The sequence below is a fragment of the Huiozyma naganishii genome, chromosome 12 (genome assembly GCF_000348985.1).
Source record: "Huiozyma naganishii CBS 8797 chromosome 12, complete genome".
NCBI lineage: Eukaryota > Fungi > Ascomycota > Saccharomycetes > Saccharomycetales > Saccharomycetaceae > Huiozyma > Huiozyma naganishii.
This window is the reverse complement of record NC_035933.1, coordinates 114,389-138,750: the sequence shown is the minus strand read 5'-3', so window position 1 is coordinate 138,750 and position 24,362 is coordinate 114,389. Positions and strand designations below refer to the sequence as shown.

At 42.8% G+C, this 24,362-nt stretch overlaps 7 protein-coding genes across 7 annotated transcripts; 5 read left to right on the top strand and 2 right to left on the bottom strand.

The window, feature by feature from the left end:
* Positions 1-737: 737 nt before the first annotated feature.
* Positions 738-5,384, top strand: KNAG0L00780 (uncharacterized protein; the record flags this gene model as incomplete). The annotated part of the gene is made up of 1 exon (XM_022610670.1): positions 738-5,384. One exon carries the CDS (start codon positions 738-740, stop codon positions 5,382-5,384), a length of 4,647 nt encoding a protein of 1,548 aa, XP_022466944.1.
* A 9,685-nt stretch (positions 5,385-15,069) lies between these two features.
* On the top strand, positions 15,070-17,046 carry MIT1 (Mit1p; the record flags this gene model as incomplete). Its single annotated transcript, XM_022610669.1, has 1 exon — positions 15,070-17,046. The coding sequence occupies one exon, from the start codon at positions 15,070-15,072 to the stop codon at positions 17,044-17,046; it is 1,977 nt and encodes a 658-aa protein (XP_022466943.1).
* A 572-nt stretch (positions 17,047-17,618) lies between these two features.
* Positions 17,619-18,491, top strand: CFD1 (iron-sulfur cluster assembly protein CFD1; the record flags this gene model as incomplete). Its single annotated transcript, XM_022610668.1, has 1 exon — positions 17,619-18,491. One exon carries the CDS (start codon positions 17,619-17,621, stop codon positions 18,489-18,491), a length of 873 nt encoding a protein of 290 aa, XP_022466942.1.
* Positions 18,492-18,562: 71 nt separating this feature from the next.
* On the bottom strand, positions 18,563-19,348 carry VAB2 (Vab2p; the record flags this gene model as incomplete). Its single annotated transcript, XM_022610667.1, has 1 exon — positions 18,563-19,348. One exon carries the CDS (start codon positions 19,346-19,348, stop codon positions 18,563-18,565), a length of 786 nt encoding a protein of 261 aa, XP_022466941.1.
* Positions 19,349-19,573: 225 nt separating this feature from the next.
* Positions 19,574-20,734, top strand: YEA4 (Yea4p; the record flags this gene model as incomplete). Its single annotated transcript, XM_022610666.1, has 1 exon — positions 19,574-20,734. One exon carries the CDS (start codon positions 19,574-19,576, stop codon positions 20,732-20,734), a length of 1,161 nt encoding a protein of 386 aa, XP_022466940.1.
* Positions 20,735-20,837: 103 nt separating this feature from the next.
* GIM4 (tubulin-binding prefolding complex subunit GIM4) lies at positions 20,838-21,255 on the top strand (the record flags this gene model as incomplete). Its single annotated transcript, XM_022610665.1, has 2 exons — positions 20,838-20,859; positions 20,939-21,255. 2 exons carry the CDS (start codon positions 20,838-20,840, stop codon positions 21,253-21,255), a joined length of 339 nt encoding a protein of 112 aa, XP_022466939.1.
* Positions 21,256-21,397: 142 nt separating this feature from the next.
* On the bottom strand, positions 21,398-22,702 carry WBP1 (dolichyl-diphosphooligosaccharide-protein glycotransferase; the record flags this gene model as incomplete). The annotated part of the gene is made up of 1 exon (XM_022610664.1): positions 21,398-22,702. The coding sequence occupies one exon, from the start codon at positions 22,700-22,702 to the stop codon at positions 21,398-21,400; it is 1,305 nt and encodes a 434-aa protein (XP_022466938.1).
* Positions 22,703-24,362: the final 1,660 nt, after the last annotated feature.

Below are 24,362 nucleotides of genomic sequence, written 5' to 3'. Positions count from 1 at the left end.
TTTAAAAACAAAATTTAGATCAGAATTTGACACCGCACTTCGCCAACTAATTAGTGGACATATTTTCAGGTTCAAGAGACGAATGTTTGTGAAATAGCAACGTATATTACGTATTTACCATTGTATACAGTAAAGAAAAGCTACGATTAATTTTACCGCTGATATGAGTCTCGCGCAATCACTACTTACCTTGCAACACCTTTATTAAACGATAAGCTAGCTCTAATTACTCCTGAGATTGTTGAGACCGGTAGAATTTACAACCAAATTTAGAAAATACACGCTGAGAAAGCTAAAGCAGAGCTGTAAATAACATGCAATGCTGATTAGGTTGAGTACAATAAGCACACGAGGTGCTTGACATGTTAGACAGAGTGTTGCAATGTAGCCAGTGATTGTATAAAAGAAGTATTAATGGTAGAATCTATAGTTGATTCTGTTCACTGTACTCAGTGGTAGACACATAAGATACAGTACTATTTTACATACTTTCGTCTTTTATAGGTGAGAAGGTTTTTCACCTCATCGACAAACTCAGGATGTTTCCATTTTGGCTAATAGGTAACAAAGCGGTGATGTTGGCATTTTAAGCAATATCCCAACAATATCCCAACACCCATTTCGGCAAAGAGATTCTTCTACAATTTAGAGCGGAGTACTCTGTCCTCAAACTAGAGGACGCCGTGTTAGGTTTCATTGCTGTGACCAAGCACTGTGCGAAGCCAGCTGAAGAAACCATGAGGGTGGTTCAACAGTTTGATCGTATGATGAAACGAGCACCCCACCTCCTAGAAGCAGCTATCCATGTTACAACGGCCTCTTCTTCTACTCAGAAGCATCTACTAGATAAATTTGGGGAGCAAGAAGCGGTAAATGTGGCTAAAATCAGGGATTATATTATCTTACATGACTTTGATAATGTTAATTCACCTCACTCTTCTTCCGCTCTTGTCGCGAAGAAGAAGGTCACCTCGACTAATCCTCCTAGTCCCTGTCCCGAGTGTCAGGGAAATCACTGGCGGAGACACTGTCCAACGCTCAAGCGGCGGCACCCCGACGCGAAGTTACAGGTACCATCTGCTGAGAATGACCGGTTCGGCATGATTGCGTGTCTTGCCAAAGAACCTACCTCCAGCATCCAGAAGGAATGGATCATCGACAGCGGCTGTGACCATCACATGGCCTCTGACTTGAACGCGTTCACTAACATCACGTTCCAGGCCAAAGGCTCCGTTCACGGTGTTGGTGCTGCTGTACCAGTTGAAGGCCATGGACATGCCGAAGTCGAAAACGGCACGGTCTCCAACGTGGATTACGTACCATCACTTCCCACCAACCTGATCTCGGTTTCTCAAATGACCAAGAAAAATGGGGCTGCGATTGTCTTCACGGCAGATCGTGTGTACGCGATGAATCCCACACACCTCAACCTCAAAGCAGCCAAACCGATTGGCTTGGAAGTTGACGGCCTGTACCGCTACTCAAACCCCTCTCGTCGGGCGTTCTGGTCGATTGATGTAAGTGACACTCCAGGGTTCCAGCAACCCTCTCCTGCACCAGAGGAAGTGGTTCCTGGGAAACAGGACCTATGGCATTCACGCCTCGGGCACCCTGGCACTGCAATGTACCAGTCCATGGCTAAGACTCTTCACCTACCCGTACCTTCTGCAAAAGACACCCCTGTGTGTCCCACCTGTGCTATCGGGAAAGGGAAGATTCACAAGGGCCGACACATCAGCTCTGCCAGCACAGCTCCGCTACAGCTGATTCAAACAGACCTTTGTGGAGGGTTTAGATATAACGAGTGTGTAGACTCCAAGTACTTCCTAACTATTAGCGACAGCTACTCTCGTTACTACTCTGCCATCCCGCTGAAAAGCAAGGCTGACGCTACAAAGGCTCTCATCAACTGGATTATCGCCCAAGAAACGTTTTTCGATAGCCGTGGGGGCTACAAGGTGTGTGCAGTCCGTACAGACAACGGCGGTGAGTTCACCAATCATGTACTCCATGACTTCTTTGCCCAACGCGGCATTGATCATCAACTTACCGTCCCACACAGCAGCTACCAGAACGGCGCTGTAGAACGTGCCCACCGGACCTTGCAGGAGCGCGTCCGCTGCCTGCTCCTCCACGGAAGGGTACCACCGTTCCTATGGTCTGAGGCACTTCGTTGTGCGGTTTATCTTCTTAACCGCTCACCGGTACTCCACAAGCGGAACCTGATTCCATATCAGCGTTGGCACACAGATGCTCCTCGTTCAATGGACCTGTCACACCTCCAGGTCTTTGGCTGCCTGGCGTATGCTACGCTACCTCCAGTGCTTCGCGACGGTAAGCTTCCCCCCACATCCATCTCTGGTGTGATGGTTGGATACGACCCCGACCATCGTGGCTACCGTATCTACCATCCCGCTACGAACAAGACGTACGTCTCGACTCAGGTTCAGTTTGATGAGTCGCAGTACCCTCTTGCCAACACGTCTGCCAGTGCACAAGCGTACGATTTCGCCACTAGTGCTCCCCACGGCCTTCCTGCACATCCTGCAACATCCTGCTCGTCAGTTTCACCTCCGGGTTCTACTGCTCCCGCGCCGGTGCAACTGCCAACCTTCTCAACCTCGGCGATACCTCCCTCGGTATCATCCTCTTCTGCCACCGCAGAATCAATCAACACTCCTGACGGCTCTCCAAGGGTGTCCTCCTCTGCCACCGCAGAATCTCCACGTCCTTCTAATGGCTCCCCAAGGGCCTCCTCCTCTTCCGGCACGACCCGTTCGTCAGACTCTCCTAGCGTTGCTTCGGAAAGCTCCGAGCCGTCTGATTCGACTCGTTCGTCAGACATGTCTAGGGTCACTTCCACGTTCTGGGGCAGCCCTTCCTCCGAACACTCTGAATACGTCCCCTCCAGTCCTCCGACTGGCTCGGCCGCGTCTTTCTCTGCAGACGCGCCTTCTTCTCCACCTGCTTCGGACACATTAATGCCTGACTATGTGCCTACTGACACTGAGCTTATCCTCAGCAGCCAAGAACGCCTTCAGCAAGGTCAAACACAGCTGGTCCAGGCTAACGCACGCCTTACCGCGAATCAACAGCAGACACTCGACCTGAGCCAACGTGCTAATGCGGCCTTGGTGACTGAAGTTGCCCAGCTGCGCGCAGAACTCCAGTCTCTTGCTCAGCAAAGAGAACAGCAGCTCCAGCTTGAAGCGCACAGAGAGCAGCAGTTCCAGCTTGAAGAGCTAACTCCGCACACTCTATCGGAGGTTAACACACCTACAGTTTCTTCAACGTCTCCCATCATTGAGACCCCTGGGTCTAGTTCTCAGAACGTCAGTCGTGCCGCACGTCAAGCCCTTCTTCCCCCAACCAGCTCTCCATCTTCTCCGTCCTCAGATACATACTCTGATATTCGGCTCCTTGGTTACGACTCCACACCGGCGCCCCAGACTGGTGCGCGTGATACGATCAAGCGGTTTCGCTCCCCTACTCCGACCAAGTCTTCCCCAACCGTGTCTGTCACTGCACCTGAGACGTGCACCACGCTGGTTGTGGGCAAGACCTATTACTCCTCGCCGTCCCGTCCTGGTAAACGTACGTGTCTTCCTCAATCCAAATTCTCTGATGCTCCTCCTAGCAGCGCTACCAAATTGCTAGAAGCCAGTGATTCCCTGCACGATGGTGTTGTAACAGATCAATACGCTGTCGGTAACACACCGATTCCGGCTTATGGCTTGGAAGGCACCATGGTTCCTTTTGGCGATACTACAGAACACCACAGTTTCCTACTTCAGGGAGTGTGTGATGAGAACTCAACTCAGGAAAACCCGGTAACTACCGCCTTGGCCGTACAAGCGTACGATGGGACTCTCCCAAAAACCTTCAACCAGGCATGCAACTCCCCACATAAGAACGAGTGGTATGCTGCCTGTGACAGAGAATTCTGGGCGCTCTACGACACCAAAACGTTTGAGCTTGTTGACCTACCGCCGAACAGACGGGCCATCCCGACCAAGTGGGTCTTTTCTGTCAAGGACTCAGGTCTGTTCAAAGCAAGGCTAGTGGTCCAAGGCTTTCGGCAAACAGCTGGTATTGACTACCACGAAACGTTTGCCCCCGTCATCCGGTACGAGTCTGTGAGACTGTTCCTGGCGATCGCTGCACGCTACAACATGTCCATTCACCAAATGGATGTAGTGACCGCATTCTTGAATTCTCCAATTGACACCGAAATTTATGTGAAACAAGCTCCCGGGTTCAACCTGGATGAAACGAAGGTATGGAAGCTGAACAGTGCTCTGTATGGATTGAAGCAATCACCACTGCTCTGGAACGAGCATATTAAGAGTACCCTGCGTAATGTCGGTTTCATCCAACATCCAGCCGAGTTCGGTCTGTATTACCGTATGACAGGAACACGGCTGTGTCTGCTCGCCTTATACGTAGATGACTTGCTAATTGCCAGCCCATCGGATAAGGAAATCAACAAAATTAAGGCCTATCTATCCTCTGTGTACAGAATGAAAGACCTGGGGCATATCCAAAAATTTCTGGGTATGAATATCAAACAATCCCCAGGAATGATCAGCCTCAGTCTCCATGACTACATTGAGAAAAAGGTCAGGGAACTGGGATACAAGGATCTGAAGCCAACGCACACGCCACTCCAAACCCATGGTCGATATGAGGAAGCATCTCCAAAGATATCCAACATTACAGAATATCAGCGATTGATTGGCACACTACTCTTTGTTGCCAACACAGGCAGGCCAGACGTAGCTTTCTCTGTCTCGTACCTCTCCAGCTTCCTCAAAGATCCTCGTGAAGTCCACTTGCTCGGGGCCAAACGGGTCCTCGCCTACTTGGACTCCACCAAAGACCAGTCCATTGTATACCAAAATGACAATAAATCTAGGTTTGACATCTACACCGATGCATCCTATGCTGACACCCCAGAGGCAAAATCCACCTATGGATATGTTCTAAAATACGCCGACGGATCTGTATCCTGGGCCTCCAGAAAAATTCCTTGTGTTGTCCTGTCAACCACTGAAGCTGAATACGTGGCAGCTAACGAGAGTATCAAAGAAACCATCTGGCTAGACGAGATACTCAAGTGCCTGAAGATTCCGAAGGACGCACACAATTTGTACGTGGACAACGAGTCTGCCCTGGAATCATTGAAACACCCAGTGTTCCACAGCAAAACAAAACACATTCGCGTCCGTTATCACTTTATTCGGGAAAACGTCAAAGGAAATGTTGTTATACCATCGTATATCAACACGAAGAAACAACAAGCCGACATATGTACAAAGATCCTAGCTCGCCCTGACTTTGACCGCCTAAAGGCGTTATTGTACGGGACAACGCCTCACTCCTGATGTAACCAATATTGGTTAAGGGAGTGTGTTGGGATATTGTTGGGATATTGCTTAAAATGCCAACATCATTGCTTTGTTACCTATTAGCCAAAATGGAAACATCCTGAGTTTGTCGATGAGGTGAAAAACCTTCTCACCTATAAAAGACGAACGTATGTAAAATAGTACTGTATATTACGTATCTACCACTGAGTACAGTGAACAAAATTTACTATGGATTCTACCCTTAATACTTCCTTTATACAATCACTGGCTACACTGCAACAATATAAACAGACCATTTTTAGAGCTCACTTCAAAAAGGAACTGTTCCAAAAAGAAAGTAGCTCGAGTTCAAACCGCTCAATACAATTCAGTTAAAAAAACAAATTCAAATTTTTAAAAAATAATGATATAAACCAATAATAAAACATATAATATTTACTTTCTTTTGCACACACAATTCAAGAGATATAAAATAATTTAAATTTAATAAACTAATTTTTGAAATCACGGGATAAAACAAAACTCTATACATTGAAAATTAAAAACTTTATCACTTTTTTTTGATTTTTATGCTAATCATAATATAGTCGTTTCACACGAAATATTTGAAAATGGTGCACATCAAATAAACTAAATGAGATACGTGAGAGTTCTGAACAGATATACGGTTAATTATATTCTTACCTATCATCATGCTCTTGTTGAGATGTGACATTAAAATATGATCCTGTTGAGATGTGGAATCAGAATATGATCATCTCATACGGGCCTTTGGGTTGTTATAATCCAATAGGCATATCTGATGCTTCATAGAGTGACGTATCCGTTACTAATACATCAGATATTCCCACAGAAGGATTTCTAGAATTTAACAGATCCCATACGGACTATTCTACAAGAAACGATTTTATGCAAAGGGTTGTTGTCGAAAAAATTTTCTTGTAGCTTTACACAACACTTTATGTAGACTTGAGGAGCCTGCAATTGACGGCTGCAGGGACCCTACTGGTTTATACAACTGCAGTTAGTTGGAACCGTTGGACTGTTCTAACCTCACAGGCGTATCTGTCGATCTACCATCACCAGATAGAAGGACTATTGGAATATAACAGATAGATTATGAACGTTGTGCAGATGCAAACAAATATCTTGAACTTGGAAAGAGGAGCCATAATAACAATTTAAGATCGCACCTTCCAAATCCTCCAAATCGTAATATTTTGAGAGGTTTTTATGGTACTTGAATTCAGAGTTTATATCCTATTGATTGAAAGCTGGCAACTCATTAAGCATCAATTATAAAGAACTATCTTGTTATTATACTGTCGACAACAAGGTCGTAACCATCAGCACTTCTCTTGGGTTTCAATGTACTACTACTGCCGCAGATAATAATATATGCTACTTTTCGGTAGGAATGGAGTAGTAAAGTCTGGATTTTTATATTTTTACTTTCTTTATTTTGAAGAAACCGGCAATTCTCCAGAGACTGAACGTGGTTTTTGCTTAGTGAACTCCTGTAGCTCTGGTAACATGAAAGAGCCCTAAAGCTTTTACATTTAAAACAAGAGTAAACAAGAGGCGGGTGGGAGCTTGATTTTGAGTTTATTTTTACTCGAAACAATGAATTCAGGAATTTTCCTTGTCCAATATCGTTCTATTTCAGTTCCGGATAAGGGATTCGTTTTGCCAAAGCATAATAAGAGGGATGGGTACGTGTAGAGAAAATTATGAGTAGTATTAGAGAGTTTTGGCTGCCGAACTGTTTTTTTTGGAGGAACCTAAAGAGCTGCTATTGTTACTTCATTATTTTTTTATATACCACTCAAATATTTCTGATAAATGTTGGTAAGAGCTTTTTAACAGCGGAATATTCAAGTATTCTAGACAAGTATATATTCTTATCTGAAGATGATTCAAACACCTGGGTGACAGATAAACAAAGGAGATGTTTGTGGAGAACAAAATGTCAGATATTTTGTGCCAAACAAAATCACCTCAACTGGTGGTTCACAGGTTACACATTATACCGACTGAACACTTTACGGTGACATATTTTTTTGAATATAGTAGCATTAGGATAATAGAATGTTTGCCTTCTCAGTAAATGTTCAACCCACTCAAGGAATTATTTGTGTGAATGTAAAACGCGGCCGTCCCCACATAAGGGACTTCAGACGCATTACTATAGAGACTGGAGTATTATGCAATTACCATAACACCAAAATGCATAGGAGATCCTATTTGTTAAATAGCGTGGCAATCACCGTGGCTTTCCATGTAGTAGAATATGTTACAAGAATTTAGTTCACTTTACCTTTAGTTATTCTCGTTATATAAGTATTTGGGTCTATGAGCTTTTCAAACAGAAAGATCAGTTCATTTGTCATAGCTGGAGTTAGTTTTATACAAGGCTGTTACAGATTCAAGAGTTTGATTGCTATATATCATGCGACAGCACAATCCTTACTGTGTTATCTTTGTGCCACGATATTCTTGTTTTATACGGCTATGTCATGAGTCGTATATTTCTTCTATTGCTTGACTATGCAATTAGTAATGTATTACTTTACATTGCATGTATCTTACCATCTATCGGGTAGTCAGTTTAAGCCTATGATAACATCGCATCCCCGTTATTTTCTACATCCAACACCATTCACATGTGGAGTCCAAATTCTCAGGAACATATTAAAACTTGCAAGGTATCTGCTTTGATAACTTTTCAATATAATCTCTAAACTCCGAGTCTCCCAACAGCAATAACACAAAGCATGGAGGGTGCCTGATTAACAAAGCTCGGACGCTCCAACACTTTAAAACTAACTGCAATCAAGCTCTGAATACAAGCATTAAACGTAAAGGCAAGAAACAAGATTTTTGACTTTTCCCAAAGTTTTTTTTGTGAATAAGAGCGGATAAACTTAAAGTTTCAATTTTATCTTTTTTGGTTGCTCCCCGTAAAACTTTAAAGCATATCCTGAAAGTGTGATTAAAAACATTCAGAGAGCGGCGACGAACCGAAAGGAAAACCAACGAATGCATATCCAAACACCTGCGCTGCACTAGTATTGACGCAAGATTAAAGACTTGATTGAAAATAGCTCGGATATAGTAGCAAAGGGTCCGGAAAAGTACATCTCGGGAAATAAATCCATCAAAGTGGAAAACTGTTGGGGCCTTTAAACCAATTCCAGTAAAGTTTCTCGAAGATCTTCGTCATAAACACACCGTCAAACTTCGAAGTTAATGGCTTCAGAGCCTCCACCGTTCAGACCCTTTCATCCTTTCTATAGTAACTAAATAACAACAACGTTTCTTTTACCAAGCTCCAGTGTCCTGAAATGTTTTACTCAACTCCAATCTTCCCTTCCCAGGAGCCAATATGTACGTAAATCGGAACCAATAGATACCAAATCACGATGACAGACGATGTGCGGGCTAGTTGTGTTTCATCATGTTTGTATTCAAAGCCTTCTACTGCTTTTCGCACTCAAGAATGAAAAGTGAGATAAAACACCGTCTCATTCGTGAAAGAACGGTTCCGGCGACGCTACCCTTTCCTACTGTTTACGGATATGTTTCGAATGATACCGTATGAAATCTTTTCCTCGGATCATTCTTTTTGTCGCCGGTTGCTTCATTAAATGCACCAATCAACCACCCATAAAGTTACAGCCGAAAATTTGAATTGGCCTATACAAGAACTCTACCGACTGGGATTTTGGCGAAAGAGAAGACGCAGACCTCCTGGTCTGGTCTTTTCAGTTTTCAACAAATTGAAGCCGTCAAATGTGAGAAGATGAATGCTTTCCGCTTTTTGTTTGCCGTTCTCATTAAAATTTTTCCGTCTTCGAACTATGTTTTAAGTTCAACTTTATTTACACCGAAGTTTCTCAAAGCACATATCAGCAATTAAAACTTCTATTACACTCGGACAACAAAGTAACGACGCAAAGTAACAGCGCTGTTCTGAGGATTGCTGTAGATGGCGACACCGAAGCCTTCCACTTCCGCAGTCGATGTTCCACTGTTTTTCTTTTTAACATAAGGAGACCAACGAACAATCATAATAAGGAGGTAACATTATCCCAGTCACACTAGTGATACGGGTGAAACAGTTACCGAATATGAAACGTTTAATCAAAACTGCAGACAAAAATGTCATTGCTTTAGGCACAAGCTGGGTGTCGTTCAGTTAGCGAACGTAAAAAGCACTGCCTGCATATAGAACGCGTGGAAAGGCAACAATGGAACTAGGGTTTGTTAGGTGGAGGAAATGGCGGGACAAAAGGTTAAACAGCAACCATATCCATTGAACAGAGAGGGGTTAGTGCGGCATTACATTTCAATTTCGACCCTACGAACAACCGCATTTAGCTTACTCATCCAACAAGATAAGGCGAATGTTTACATTATTTCTCTGATTGTTTCAACAATATTGCTCCATGGTTCAAAGCTTTACTGTAATTCCAAGGACTATTCCGGGTGTACCGCACCTATAGCAATTTGGTTATTGGTTGCTGTGAATACTATCTTCCCCATTTGGCCATATTTTTGAAGTGGAATTTCTCATAGAAAGATGACGTGGTTAACTGTTCAATTTAGGAACTAATTGCTGACAATTCGGAAACTACCAAATTTCATATCTGTGGTCATCCGCTGCCTTCTGAAAGCTGAAGTTGTTCTGAAAATTGATTAGCAGAATGTTAAAAGCGAAGTTTGATATCATGAGAAAAGAATACTGCTGTTTTTTCGAGCAAAATCGTGTCAATATCTTCTGGCTCAATGGAATCACCATGCCATAAATTTGCTGAACCGTCGGTGTTTCAATACTGCTTGGTGGATATCCTGCAACGGGATTGGTACACGTTCGGTGGTTTGTCCATCGTTCCTTTTCCTCCAAAACTGGTAAAAGGCTGCTCGAGCGTTACTATCCTTTCTGTGATTAGTATAGGCTCAGTCTTTACTTTGAATACTTTCCGTTGATCACTAGAAGGTCTATTAACTCCAACGTGTAGTTTCTTTTTGTTTGATTTTAGAGCATTATTTTGAATAACCAACAATCAAGACTGGATTAAACTGGGATCCAAAATCCAGATCTGATCTGTTTTTGTGCGTCACAGAGTTTAACCCGCAGCTACAGTCCATGTGTTCGTCTCTCTTTCTTTCTTTACCCTGTTTCTCTTTGTCTTTCACTCCTTCTCCTCGATTTGCATAGGCTAGAGCTAGTCGAGATACGCTCAGTTGTGTGTTAATCGTAGAGACACCTTTTCGCCAAATCACAATACTCCAATATGGTACAACTCCCATGATGATCTAATGAGTGCGTTCGTGAATGCCACTACTTTTCCGTTGGTTCTTTCTCACCTCATTTTGTTAATCAACTGAGAGGATGGAGAAGGAAAAAATCGATTGGATGGGCTAGGGAAGTGTTTTACGCCGTACAGCCAAGTACATAACAGTGCAGTAAAATAGTGGCACACAATAATTTTTTGTCTGACTAGTCTCTACTCTGCGAACTGCACTATGAATCGCCAAGACAGCCCACAAGTGCGTGCATTCCTTACATGATAGCCCCAAGCAATTTTTTGCTCTTTTTGAAAATGACCTACAGAGAACGATTCCTGACTTTTACCCGAATGCGCAAGAATATTCTACATACTTTCAGCAAGGTTACTTCGCGATGGAGTACAGTGTCGTGGAACCTCTGGGAATATCGACATGTACCAGCCTACTCTTGACAGAATATGGAGGTCGTTCGTTTGTTAACCAAGGGGCCACTGTAGAAAAGGTCAGTAATACAGTCAGATCCCAGTAGTATGGCGAAGAAAGAGGTGCAATTAGTGTCGACAAGAGGTCAATTGCCAAGACGATCGATACATTATCTCCCATTCTTCCATTTGTTTTCTGTTCTTCCACTCCCAGTTACTTTTCTTAGGGTGACTTAATTTGAATCTAAACCGATCCTACCTTTGCGGATTTCTTGCAAAAGAGAAAAATGAACAAACCGGTACATTTTGCTCGCACTCCATCATACCATTACTGCCAAAGGGATAGAGTACAAGCTACAAAACTACAATCTACAGTCATGATAGTGAAATGAACAAAAGCTACGCTTGGGGGTGATTATGTGAACTTTTCCTCGAGCGAAAAGATTTTTTAATTCAGCGGTAGTCAAGTTGCAAGAGAATGTCTTCTCTTCTGTCACTTTATAGAGGCCCTCAGAAAAAAGAGAGGAGAAGACAGACAGGTGGGAAGAGAAATCGGTGGGAAGAGAAATCGGTGGGAAGAGAAATCGGTGGGAAGAGAAATCGGTGGGAAGAAAAACCGGTGACACGAACAAAAGACCCATGTGCAGCTTCGTCTTTTTCGTTTTTTTGTTCACTACACTTTTGTTTGAAGTATGGAAGAAGCAAGAACCGGAAGGAAAAAGAAGAAACAAAGAACAAATGTAGTTGCGTTCTTTCTTTCTACAGCCATTTGTGAGCGTTGTCACTGTTGTCACTGTTGTTGTCGTTTGTTATTTTCCTCAAGAAAATTTTTTTTATCTCTCTCTTTTCAAGTGACTTCTCTGCAAAAAGCTGTAGTTGTTGAACGAGGGACGTAAAACCGAAGAAGCGGGTGTTATTGTTCGCGGCGTTCCTGAAGGAACTTCTAACCATTGTAAACTATGAATGTGCTCCCCTGCAGAGCAAAAAAACAACAACATGGCTAACAATGTTAAGGGCAGAGTAATTGTTGTTGCTCTTGCAGTTACTGCCTGTGTCCCGTATTTAGAGGTTCTCTTCCGTTTCCAGTGGTCTAGGCAAAAAGGTGAACAAGGTTTTGAGGTCAGACCCAAAACAATATCAGAACGGAAATAAAAGCTAATATCAAAGGAGGGAGGTTCACATGCTTACAGGTCATGGACAAGCGAAGTAGGCTCGGCAGTTGTACTCCGTCAACTCCTCTCCGGGTCAGAAAGTGATGCAGGAAAGGAGAGAAAATAGGATTTTTTTTCTTTTTCTTTTCGATAATTAGAGGTCAAAGACACATTTAGCAGACGAGTCAAACTGTGGTGCAAACGATACTGCTACTGCCTAAACCCGGGGGAGGTCCAGTATGTCCATTCGAAGTGCATTGTGACCGTAGAGAAAGAGAGAACGTAAGAAAAAATGGCGGAGAAATAATTGAATTCCCGGCCCCTCACATGCGCCTGGAATGCAAGAGTGTATTCAATACACACACACACGCACACATGGAAAGCGGCATCTGGAGGTACTTTCACCAGAAGATTCAACTTAAGTACCAAGCGTATTAAATTTGACTCTTTAGCCTCTCCGGTTTTTGTTAGTTCTATTTCCTTACTTGAAGGCTAGGAGCTTATAGAGGACTGAATCAGATAGGTTATTGGAGACTTAAGGGCACGCGAACAGAGATCAGGTTTTGGCGGTTTTAGGTTTAAAAAAAGTCTTTTCTCTTTTTTCTTTGGTATTTCCCCCTTTCTTTTGGTTATCGCAGTATCAAACACTATTTCTAGCCATAAAGGGGAAAGAAACAAACAATTGCTTACGTGGAATAGAGTTGGATGCCTGAGATGAGAGAGAGAGAGAATGCGTACATAGGGATACCATAGGAACAGGTTTCGAGTTTTAAGATTCGTGTGACTCAAACGAAACGGACAGTTAGATGTGGCCCGCACAAACTATACTAACAGATAATAAATTTTAAAGAACTTACTGACAAAGGAACCCCCCCCCCCCTTACGCACACACAATTGGAGGTAAAGGGGTCATTATTAAATGTGCATTTGTTCCTGCAGTTCCTTTGTCATACCGTCTTTCTCTCCGTCTCTCTCCGTCTCTCTCCGTCTTTTCTTCAATAGAGGTAGCGCAGATAAGAATCTTAGAGGTAACGAAAGTGTAGTGAAAGCCAAGAACTGTGAAGTGATGCAGAGACAGAGAGAGAAAAGGGAAAAAAAAAAAGAAGAAGAGTCTTAATAGGAGAAGAGGACATTTTTTGCTTATTTTTTGTCCATACTTCCGCTTCTCTCTGTGGCTCTATTACGTCCGTATATGGCCTATTTGGGACATGCATTGCTTATTTTCCTGGACCGAACGGAGGTTATTGCAAGTAAGAATAGGGTTCCCTGTACGGGATTGCAGAGCGGTACGAAGAATTGTTACAGATTGGGGAAGGAGACTGAAGTAAGGCAAAGAAAAGAAAAAAACAATACCAGACAGAAAAACGGCACCCATCTGGTGTGCGGTCTTCCGCATCACGGATTTATTGTTCTGGCCATACTTTTGGTATCCGATTACTATTAATAATAGTAGCGATGGTTTGGTTTTTGTTTACCTCGACAAAATCCGGAATAATACGCACCACGCTACACGCCAATATTTTAAAGTTTTTTTACTAAATTTGCGCTTGTTTACGCATTTTTTTGTTCCATTCCCACTGTAAAATGGTCGGTACCTCTAGAATACCGCTTTTCCTGTTATATCCATCAATCCTTTGCTCTTGTTCCCCTCTTTTAAAAGAAACAAAACAAAAATTGGAAAAAAAAAGTAAATTCTGGTTGTTCTACGTACATTCTCTGAGGAATTTTTGACTTTCTCTTTGAAGAGGGGCACAGCGGAAAACGGAGAAAGCTCAACAGAAGATAGACACACGGATTAAACAAAGGGATAGAGAGAGTGAAAGGGAGAAAGAGCACGCCGAGGTGAGGAGCAGACTGCACAGAACGAAGGAAGGAAGATGAAATGAAAAAAAACAACTAGAAAAACTAAAAAAGAAAAGGCCTGTTGGCAGAAGTTTGTCCGGCAATGACGAAGTCAAGGCAAGAACAAAAACAACAACTAAAACCTTGAATGAGAAATAAGAAATGACTGTTAGGAGAGAGAGAAGAAAGAGGAGGGGGAGATCCGAAGTAAAAAGAAAGGTTTATGCTATGTGCCAAAAACTTTGAACCATTTCCGCTTCTCTATTTAAATTGGGCCTTCTTGCTGTAACATCTTTTGTCCGTTGACATCTTGATATAACTACATTATCGTTGGCTGTTTATCTTGAAAAAGTTGCCAGTTTCTTTCATATCCTTTGTTTTCCTTTTCCCTGTTCCCAGTCGCTCTCTCTCTTTCTTTCCCTCTTGATCATCCTCTTACGTCCGTACCAAGCATCCCGTTTTTTCAAGAAAGTTTTGAAGATTGAGGAAACCACACATAACTTTTTTACTTTCGTCAACTCTTTGAAGGGCTGCAGAGAAAGGAAAGAGAGAAAGAAGTTAAAAGAAGGTGAGACGGAAATACGGAGAGATTATCATCAACTGAAACGTACTCCCAGTTCGCCCTCATATTCAAGAATTCTGTTAATTATTTTTTTTCTTTCTTTGAATTCTTTGAATTCTCTTCAACCTCTTTTTAATTTTTTTGCTTTCCTGGATATCTACACATTTGTACATGAGGCCTTTCCTATAGCATCGCACAGCCGTTTTAAAATAAGCTTAGTGGTGGTTCAAGTGTAGTGATTAAGAAACACCTACGCCAAAAGAGGAGGAAAACAGGATTACCGCAGTTGTATAATTAGAGAATAGATAGAAGGGATCATTGCTTTTAACGTCCGCGGGTCAAACGCCAGAGATCGTACAAACGCTCTGGTAAAAATTGAGAAGGAAAAAAGAAAATACACATACACATAGTGGTTGAGAACCATTTTGGGGATGGATATCGAACCTACATTCAAAGGGTACCTCGACGATGAACAGGATGCATTGCTCTTACTACAAGCAATTTTCGATGGGAAACTGAAACACATTCCTCGCAGACCGTATGAGATTGAAAGACCTTACCTCATCGCTTCCGGCAACGTCTTTGTGTTCATTGAGGAGATTTCAGGAATTAAGAGATGGACGGATGGCGTCTCGTGGTCCCCATCGAGAATTGCAGGGAAGTTTTTGATATACAAGGAAGTTGATAAAAGTACGATGCATTTTACACTCACAAACTCTGGATCGGAGGGAGCGAAGAAAAAACATTTATCGAAACTCAAATTGCCGCCACTACTATCCAAGAATACGATGGCCCATCCATCCAATGAGAATCGCTTTGTGGAACCGGTGAGCACCACGGAGGTCGGCCCCACGCCGATGAATGGCGACGTTTCACAACAGATGTCCAAAAATAGGACAGTTAATCTCGTACAACCTCGGAAATACGCGGGCCTTATAAAGAAAACAATATCCGTTAGTATGAAACGTGCCAATTTGAATTCACATGAGAATTTCCATATAGTGTCCTACTACACGCTAAATGATGTCAAACAGAACAGATTGGTGACTGTAAAGGACTCGCCGATGTTCAGAGACGTCGCGCCAATACCTGCGCTGATTGATGCCATGGAAAGCACTACTCTTGGAAATGTGAAGGGCCATCCTGCTAAGACCGGCCCCCATGCAGGGGCATTTGATGAGGAGTCTCCGGTTAAGCGCCATCATACAGTAAATACAACGAGCAGAATAACGGACGCACTATCTTCCACATTACAGCTCCAGTACCGCCCACAGTTTGTTAACCAGGTGAACCACTATGGGAAGGATATGATCATACCTGCAACGACAGAGCTCCCCAACCGAGCGGATACCCATGGTTATGCTGACAACACTGCACCGACAAACAACAATCCAGGTTTGCATAGTGGAGCGAACAGCTCGAACAGCTCTGGTATGGTTGCTGGAATGAACCAACAAATGAAGAATGAAGATATGACAACCACCGATCCAACGAGTCGAGCTATAAATGCATCTTACAGGTTGCAACAGCCATCCAATGCACAAGCACCAATATACCCGGTATCATCGAACAACTACAATAGTGCAAGTAACGTGCCACTCACTTCTACTGCTCCGTACAACTACCTCAAGAGTGCACAATATTACCCAGCTGAGTATGGCCAGGTTCCACCAGTACCGCAACAAAGCTCACCTCCGCAACAACGACCACCACAGTCCCATCAACAGTTATCGACGCCTTCCATGAACACGTTCCCATACTATCAATCTGCATCAGCACCCTACGTTGGCTACAACGAACAGAATACAGCAGCAGCTATGGGTGTGCCGTACTATCAAACTGACCAAAATAACGGACAGAACGCCGTTAACACATCCGTTCAGACTCAACAAATGAATATGTCGCATGCTGGAAATGCGTATCCAACGTATCCAATAAGCAGTAACCCCCCTTATTACGCAAACAATTTGGGCTACAACAGAGTGAATTCGCGTGCACCGATGGCAAATGATACTTCGATGGTCCCAACCCCGTTAAGCATGAGCAACAAGAATCTTTCGGGTAGTAGTGCGGGCGGGTCGCTCATTGGTAGCTACAGTGCTGGGCTTTCACAGCAACCACAACAGTCGTACGAATCATTGCTAAAGCAACAAGCAAGTCAAGTACCATACCAGTACATACCACAACAAAAGCATATGAACCACAATCCAAAGCTCGGTGGTTACGGTTCCCAAACACCACTAGTTCCCAACATATATCCTTACCAAGGGCAACAACAGCAACCGCAGCAGCAACAACCACAGCAATATCATTTACAGGAACAGTGTCAGAACCGTGGCCAAGATCAGATATTACCTCCATCCCAAAATCAGAGGGAAGTAAACAACCACACCTCAACGCAGACCTAAGGTCGCATTAATTCAGTCAGACCCTGGCTTTTGCTCTTCATACACCCCAGACAGTTTTACAAATTGCTTAATTATCTGTACTCTCTTTTGAAAGGGTACTAATTATTACTTTTGATGCTGACGATCACGCTTGCTCAAGAGTAGTATATAATACAGGGCTAGTATCGGGGTGCCCCGTAGGTATCAACAGGGCGCCGTGGCATGTCAAAAAAAAGAGTGTAAATATGAATAGTAATCATTATATTATAGTATATATGGACATGTTTTAAGGTGGGAGTTGTAAGAATCACCTACGAATATTATGAACTTTGACACGCGCTCGAGCCGGAAATCGAGCTACACCAGTGGAAGCTCTGCTATCCTTTAATTACGCTTCAAGCTGTGCTATTGTCCTGCTACACCCTTCTTTAAAAATCAATAAAAAAATCATCAGAGCGATGACTTTGAGATTAGTAATAGCTCGAAGCTCAAAGTATATATGCAGTTATGAACGAAACGTACAGAGATCACAGTGAGATCACTTGAGATTACACCAAAAGATCACCCTTCCATTGAAATCGAACATACTTAACATGAGTTTTGATGAAACTACTCAGGAAGATGGGGAGGAGGAGCAGGCCGTAGCTGCTGTCTCGCTTGCTCAAGTAAAACACATTATTCTCATATTGTCAGGTAAAGGTGGGGTGGGCAAGAGCTCAGTAACCATTCAGACGGCACTATCCCTGTGCATAATGGGCTACAAAGTCGGTGTACTCGACATTGATTTAACGGGCCCCTCACTACCTCGGATGTTTGGACTAGAGGGCAAATCTATCTTTCAAGGTGCGGATGGTTGGATGCCCGTTAAAGTGGATACTAATGCTGAAGCATCTCTGAGCGTGATGTCTCTAGGGTTTTTGCTTGGTGACAGAGGCAACAGTGTGGTTTGGAGGGGTCCCAAAAAGACAGCTATGATAAAGCAGTTTATTAAAGACGTTTATTGGGGTGAGTTAGACTATTTACTGATTGATACGCCTCCTGGGACATCCGACGAACATATCTCGATTGCAGAAAATCTACGTTATGCCGAGCCCGATGGGGCTCTCGTCGTAACAACACCGCAGAGTGTTGCAACTTCTGATGTCAAAAAGGAGCTGAATTTCTGTAAGAAGGTGAACCTAAATGTCTTGGGTATCATTGAGAACATGTCTGGTTTTATCTGCCCGTACTGTGCAGAATGTACGAACATATTTTCAAGTGGTGGGGGAGAAAGACTAGCAAAAGAGTTTGAGGTGCCTTACTTGGGGAACATCCCGATAGACCCCAAGTTTGTGGAACTAATTGAAAACCAAAAGACAGAAGAAAAGACCTTAACTGAACTGTATGAGGCGTCACCAATATACCAAATTTTCAAGGATATAATGCAAAGAGTTTTGGACCAAAAGCATCCTGGACGTATGAGTTAAGACAGAAGTATAACTCTAATGGGCAGATAATACGTCATCCAAATCCGAAGCCCGAAATTTTAGTATAACCGTTAGATAGAATTCTTACTTAACTTTGGGACATTCAGATTGAAGCCACCATCACACGTCACATTATCTAGAGTGGTGTATGGCGATGCAGGTGTTCGTACTGGTGAAAAAATTGACACTAGGTGTCCATTTACAGAACTGTCTCGGTCCCGTTGCGACTTTAAAGTCAAATCCGGTGTCTTGCTAGTCGTAGTCAATGGAGGAGCCTGTTCTATTTCATCCTCCATAGATATAGATAGTGCATCTTGCGATGTACGAAGAGTCTCTGGAAATTTCAGTTGAAGAACCGAAAACAGTGTTGGGTACCGTTTTTTGCTAAATTCGTCCATCATAATGTATGTAGCTGGATCATTGCACTGCTCTCTGTATGAATTCGCGGCAACAATACTGTCCAACACAAGGTCTGACGATTTGTTCAGTAGTTCAAACTGTTCGTCTAACTTCTCCATTCGAGTTTCCATAGAATCCAGCGTTTTGCAAAAATGTTTGTATCGTTGGTTCTTATCTCGTAGCTTGAGTGTCTTGCTGTATGAGTGTTTGATCTTCTTGTGCGAGCTTTTCAACTTCAATTCTAGCACTTCTATCTGTTTTATCTCTTCATCAATATCTTTATCAAGGACTTTAAACACCGCCATAGTATCATCCTGAACTTGTGTTAGCTCCGCTTCAACCTGTCTGAAAATCGATCCATAGGTAGTCCTATCGCTCGATAATGGCGGTGCCAACTTCTTGTATTCAGCATAAGCAAAGCTCTTATCGATGGAAACAAAACTAGATTTGCTCTTCATTGGTACTGGTGTCCCTTGCCTCCCTGCATAGCATAGACCCGGACTGCGACAGCAACAAAAGCAATAAGTTGGGTGTTGGGGCCCTATAAGTCAAGTTTTAACTTAAACAAATTTCGTTCAAATTCTGAAATTTCAACGCCGCTTACAACGCACAGTGGGGCATAAACGTGGAAGAACAATCGGACCAGCAACTCAGAGGGATTCCGTGATGATCCAGCGTTCCTAATGTCTTCGATTCTCACGTCAATTAGCGGTATCTTTGGTGGCTGTTGCGGAAGTGTTATCACATTGGAATACTTGGTCCAGAGGGAAGATGGGGACGCAGCTTCGAATGTGACAGCTTTGATTACTTTCTGCCAGTTTCTGCTGGTGTCCCTTATTGGACTAAGAGATGTGGTAAATTTTGAAGGGAAACTACCGCGATTGAGGAGATTACAGACCCCTGTGAAGATTTACGTTTTATCCGTGATCCTGTACTATACAAGTTCCATCACTAACAATAGTGCGTTAAAATACAACGTTTCTATGCCAATACACATTGTATTCCGATGTTTCAGCACAGTAATAACAGTTTGTGTATGCCGGGTCTTGACTGGGAGGAGGTACTCAAGCTTGCAGGTGTTTTCGACGACGTTACTTACGTCAGGTGCTGTTCTTGCGTCGCTATTCAAAGAGGACAATTTCCACTGGAACGGCTTGCAAAACATGGTCGGAAACTTCTCTCACCAGATTGTGTACGGCGATTCATCCTTTATGAAGGGCGTTTGTCTTCTCATTTTGTCATCGTTTCTGTCATCTTTCCTTTCAGTTTTAACGGAATGGACCTATACCACGTACGGTAAGCATTGGAGGGAGAATGTGTTCTATCTGCATTTCCTCTCTTTACCGCTCTTTCTGTTCAACCACAACCAAATATGGACCGAGGGAACGCTACTCTTCAACGATACGAAAACGCATACTCTATGTTACGGCCATATCTGTTACTCTGTCCCAAGAAAGGCAATGTACCTACTGGGGAACGTCTTATCGCAATACATTTGCATCAATGGTGTCAGCAAACTGGCAAGCCAGACTGGGGCATTAACTTTGTCTGTAGTACTACTGGTCAGAAGATTTATAAGTTTACTGTTGAGCGTCTATTTGTTCAACAACACTCTTTCCGAGACTGGGTACTTTGGAGTATTCCTAGTGTTTTTAGGCGCTTTAATTTACTTACTGGGGTCCCAAGACGCTACAAGATCAAAAAAAAAAGGTTGGGGAAGGATACCTAGCCGTAAACATACAAAACTATATACCAGTCGTTGCATACATAGATACACCGTGATAACAGCCCTCGTCTTCGAGGTGATCATTGCACAACGTACTAATAGAAAAAATACTGCTTAAGAAAAAACTTTGATGAAAAAGAGAAGTTTCATATAAAGCGACATACTATAGTGTAGCTGCCCTTCTCGACAGAAGCCAAGTAAGCAGATAGGACTCTATAACAATGGAACAGCGGCCAAATAATAGTATGTGTGAATGAACGATGGTTTCCAAATCATTTCGCTAAAATATCTTTGCTCATTCTTACTAACAGACCTTTATTAGACTTCCAATTGAAATACAATGAGTACAAGCAAACTCTGGAGGAATTGCAGAGCAAGATCATTGAGCTCGGACGGGATAAAGATGAGCATGAAGTCGTCTTGAAGACGTTAGAGGAGACTGACCCTGCAAGGAAATGTTATAGAATGGTCGGCGGTGCTCTTGTGGAGAGTGACGTTGAAACTACAAAACCTATATTGGAGACCAAGAGACAGAATCTGACGGATACGATTTCCGGTATGAAGGCGGAGATGATAAAAGTGGCCAACGAATTTGAACAGTGGAAGAAAGATAACAAGATCCAGGTCGTCAGACAGTAGTGACAATAATAGCATTCTCTTCGGAAGAGCCTCATTGCACTCATCCAAGTTCCCACTTTCTGTATTGTATAAAAGTGTTATATCAGTATATGCTGTACATCCTTTATTCAGCGAGTTCTTTTTCCAAGGGGCTGGTTGTAAATCAATTGGTTTTCTTTGTGACAGTAGCTTTCTTGTCCTTTGAAGAGGTGGTCAAAAAGATTATCAAAAACGCGACAAACGAAACGATTACCACGTAGATGGTGGCCATATAGACCCACGCGTTTGTGATGGCCCAACTCCGTAGATATTCATCGTTTGCTAGATGACGGATTGCCCTGACGTCTGCCTCGCGGATAAATGTCAGACCTTCTCTTCTGTAGTCTGTTAAGAAAGTGAACATACCGTGACGGTTCGGTAACTTGAAATCGCCAGTTGTGTAGTATTGCACTTCCCCATCCGTCTCAGCACCAACCATGGTTAGGCGATAGTATGGGTCAACCTGTCTCAGCTCGAACTGAACGTCATCCGCGACAAAGGGCACCCACTTGTCATCAACCCATTCCGATAGACCGACCTTGTAATTGACTTCGTCGTTGACTTTGTACTTTAAAGTATCGTATGGAGTGCCATCAGCATGAGTGTGCAAGGCGCCAGTGCTCTTGATGACAGATTTCTCTTGGAAAGTCCACTTGATCAACTCACTGATGAATTGATCATTGGTGTTGAAGGACTCGTCCTTCAAGAAGTCAACACTGCCGACCCAGGAAGTCCTTGCATTATTCAAACCTTGAAACCCGGTCACGACATAACCTTGCGAACCGGCCTCAATCCAAGGTTCTTCGTCGCCCTTACCATTGATGGTTGCGGTTTGCGACGCTCTTAGAATTGGAACGATCTGTTCACGGTTATCCAATAAAGCCACGGAAGATTTGCCAAATGAGAAACTGGTTTTGCCATCTGGAGATTCGAAGACAAATCTGTTCTGTAGCAAGTTCGAGGACACCTTCAGAACTTCCTCGGCACTGTCGGATTGGAAGTAGTCTACGAGTTGCTGGCCCTTTGGAGATGGATATATACCCAATTGGTTCAAATAATTGCGCAGCGGTTCAGCAACTGCATTGGGAGAGGTCATGGTGAAGATGTTGCCACCTTTGTCGAAAAACTGCAACAGGGCCTTAGAGGAGACTTTCTTGTTCAATAGCTTACCCTTTATAGGGAAAACGATCAGGTTATCATACTTTCTGTCCTCCATCTGGAATAGCTCTATCGTGTCAACATCCTCCTCAGACACATCCACAAAGCTCAATTCGAGCGAATGACCCTTCAAAAGAGTAACGAATTTAGAGTAATCTGCCGAGGGAACGTTTTTGTCGTCATGGACCACTAGAGTTCTTGAACCAGTCAGACTCAGCCCTTGAACAGCAAGTAAACAGCTTGCAAGTAAGGCAAAAACTTGAAACAGCATTTACCTGACAATTGACGCTTTTTTGGATAGCTCTGGCAACGCTCAAAGTTCACTTCTGGAACTAACTACAACTTCACGAAATTCCTGCCAAAGTAAGAATTACGCTGTTTTTTTCACTTCATTTCTAGATATTCTGACATCGCTTTGCACGAAGTTACGAAGTGACAAGAAGGTTCTGGGAACCTTCCAAGTCATAACAGACTGCGTATAGGGCCAGATTATCCTGGATGGGGAGTGTGAGGTTGGACTAAGAACTAAGTCCCGCCTTTTGTTTTTTTGAGATGGTTTGAACCGCTCTGGTTTTGCAGATCTTTGAGACAAGTGAAGATGTACCTTCATAATAAGCCAGAAAAATTGGCAAAGACAGGAAGATTTGCAAATGGAACTAGTAGATGTTATTTGCCCAATATAAAACTGTATTACTTTGTATGTCGGTGAGTGAGAAGCAACCACTGCAATATTTCATGCCCTTCAAAAAACATATATGTCGAAGAAAAGATTGTAATCTCTAGTAGTGAGCTTCTGTTGAAGGACTCATATTTACTGATGTATGCTTATTATCCTGTACCAATGGTTCTAAGGTTTTCAACAAACCCCTTTTTTGCTGAATATAGAAAATGACTATTATAGAGGTGATAAGATATCATCATAGGCGTAAACAAAATGTGAAACGATAATGATACGTGGCAACTATGAAACGTATGACAATTATGCCACGTGGAAGTTAATATGTCGCACTATGAAACATACTCTATTCTGAGAATATCTGGGAAATTCTCATATATATAAAGACTAGTTATATCCATAGTATCGGTCTCTAACTTTCTGAACATACAGAAGAGACCATCGAGCCTTATACTTCTAACGTGTAACTAAGAAGTCAACTTTATTTAAGTCTTTTCTCAATCTCTACTCAAAATGGCTAGTCACGGCGAAAAAGATAATATCCAACAATTTTTGAGTCTTGATATTGTAAGAGCTAAAGCAGATTGTGATTGAATAAACTGTGTAAGGACTCTGATATTGTGTATTTACGCCGTATACTTAAAGTATGTAGTTATCTCAGTTGTGCTTGCTTGTCTATGACTCGTTCGTTAGTTGGGTCTTGGATTTAGAGACGGTCTTGAAAGATGTCGGTTCAGATACCTTGGGGTTTATATATGTTCCGGATAACGGGCCATCCGCATGTCTCGAGTTCGTATACTCAGATGTCGGGTTTAAGATAGTTCACAATACTGTATTAGATAGGGTAACGGGTCATGAGTCCATTCCCAAAGGGAGTTTCCGATTTTTCCTCACAGATATAGAGAGTTTACTTGTAATCTTTTTATGTTTTTTGCAATGAATATGTTATTTCTACCTAAACACTAAGATTTAGGACCCAACGAAGAAACCAGTCTTAGACAAGCAAGCACACTGATATAACTAAATGATTACTTATATGGCGTAAATACACAAGATCAGAGTCCTTACACACTTTTATTAATCATAATCGACTTTAGCTCTTACAATTTGTGGGAGTCCCCGAACATAGCTGACTGGCCACCAATTACACAACGGAACGGAACACTGTGAACCCGGATGTGGGATTTGTTTAATCAGTGCATCCTACAGATACTTCCGGGTCTTACGCTAACACTGGGACTAGAAACAAGTTTGC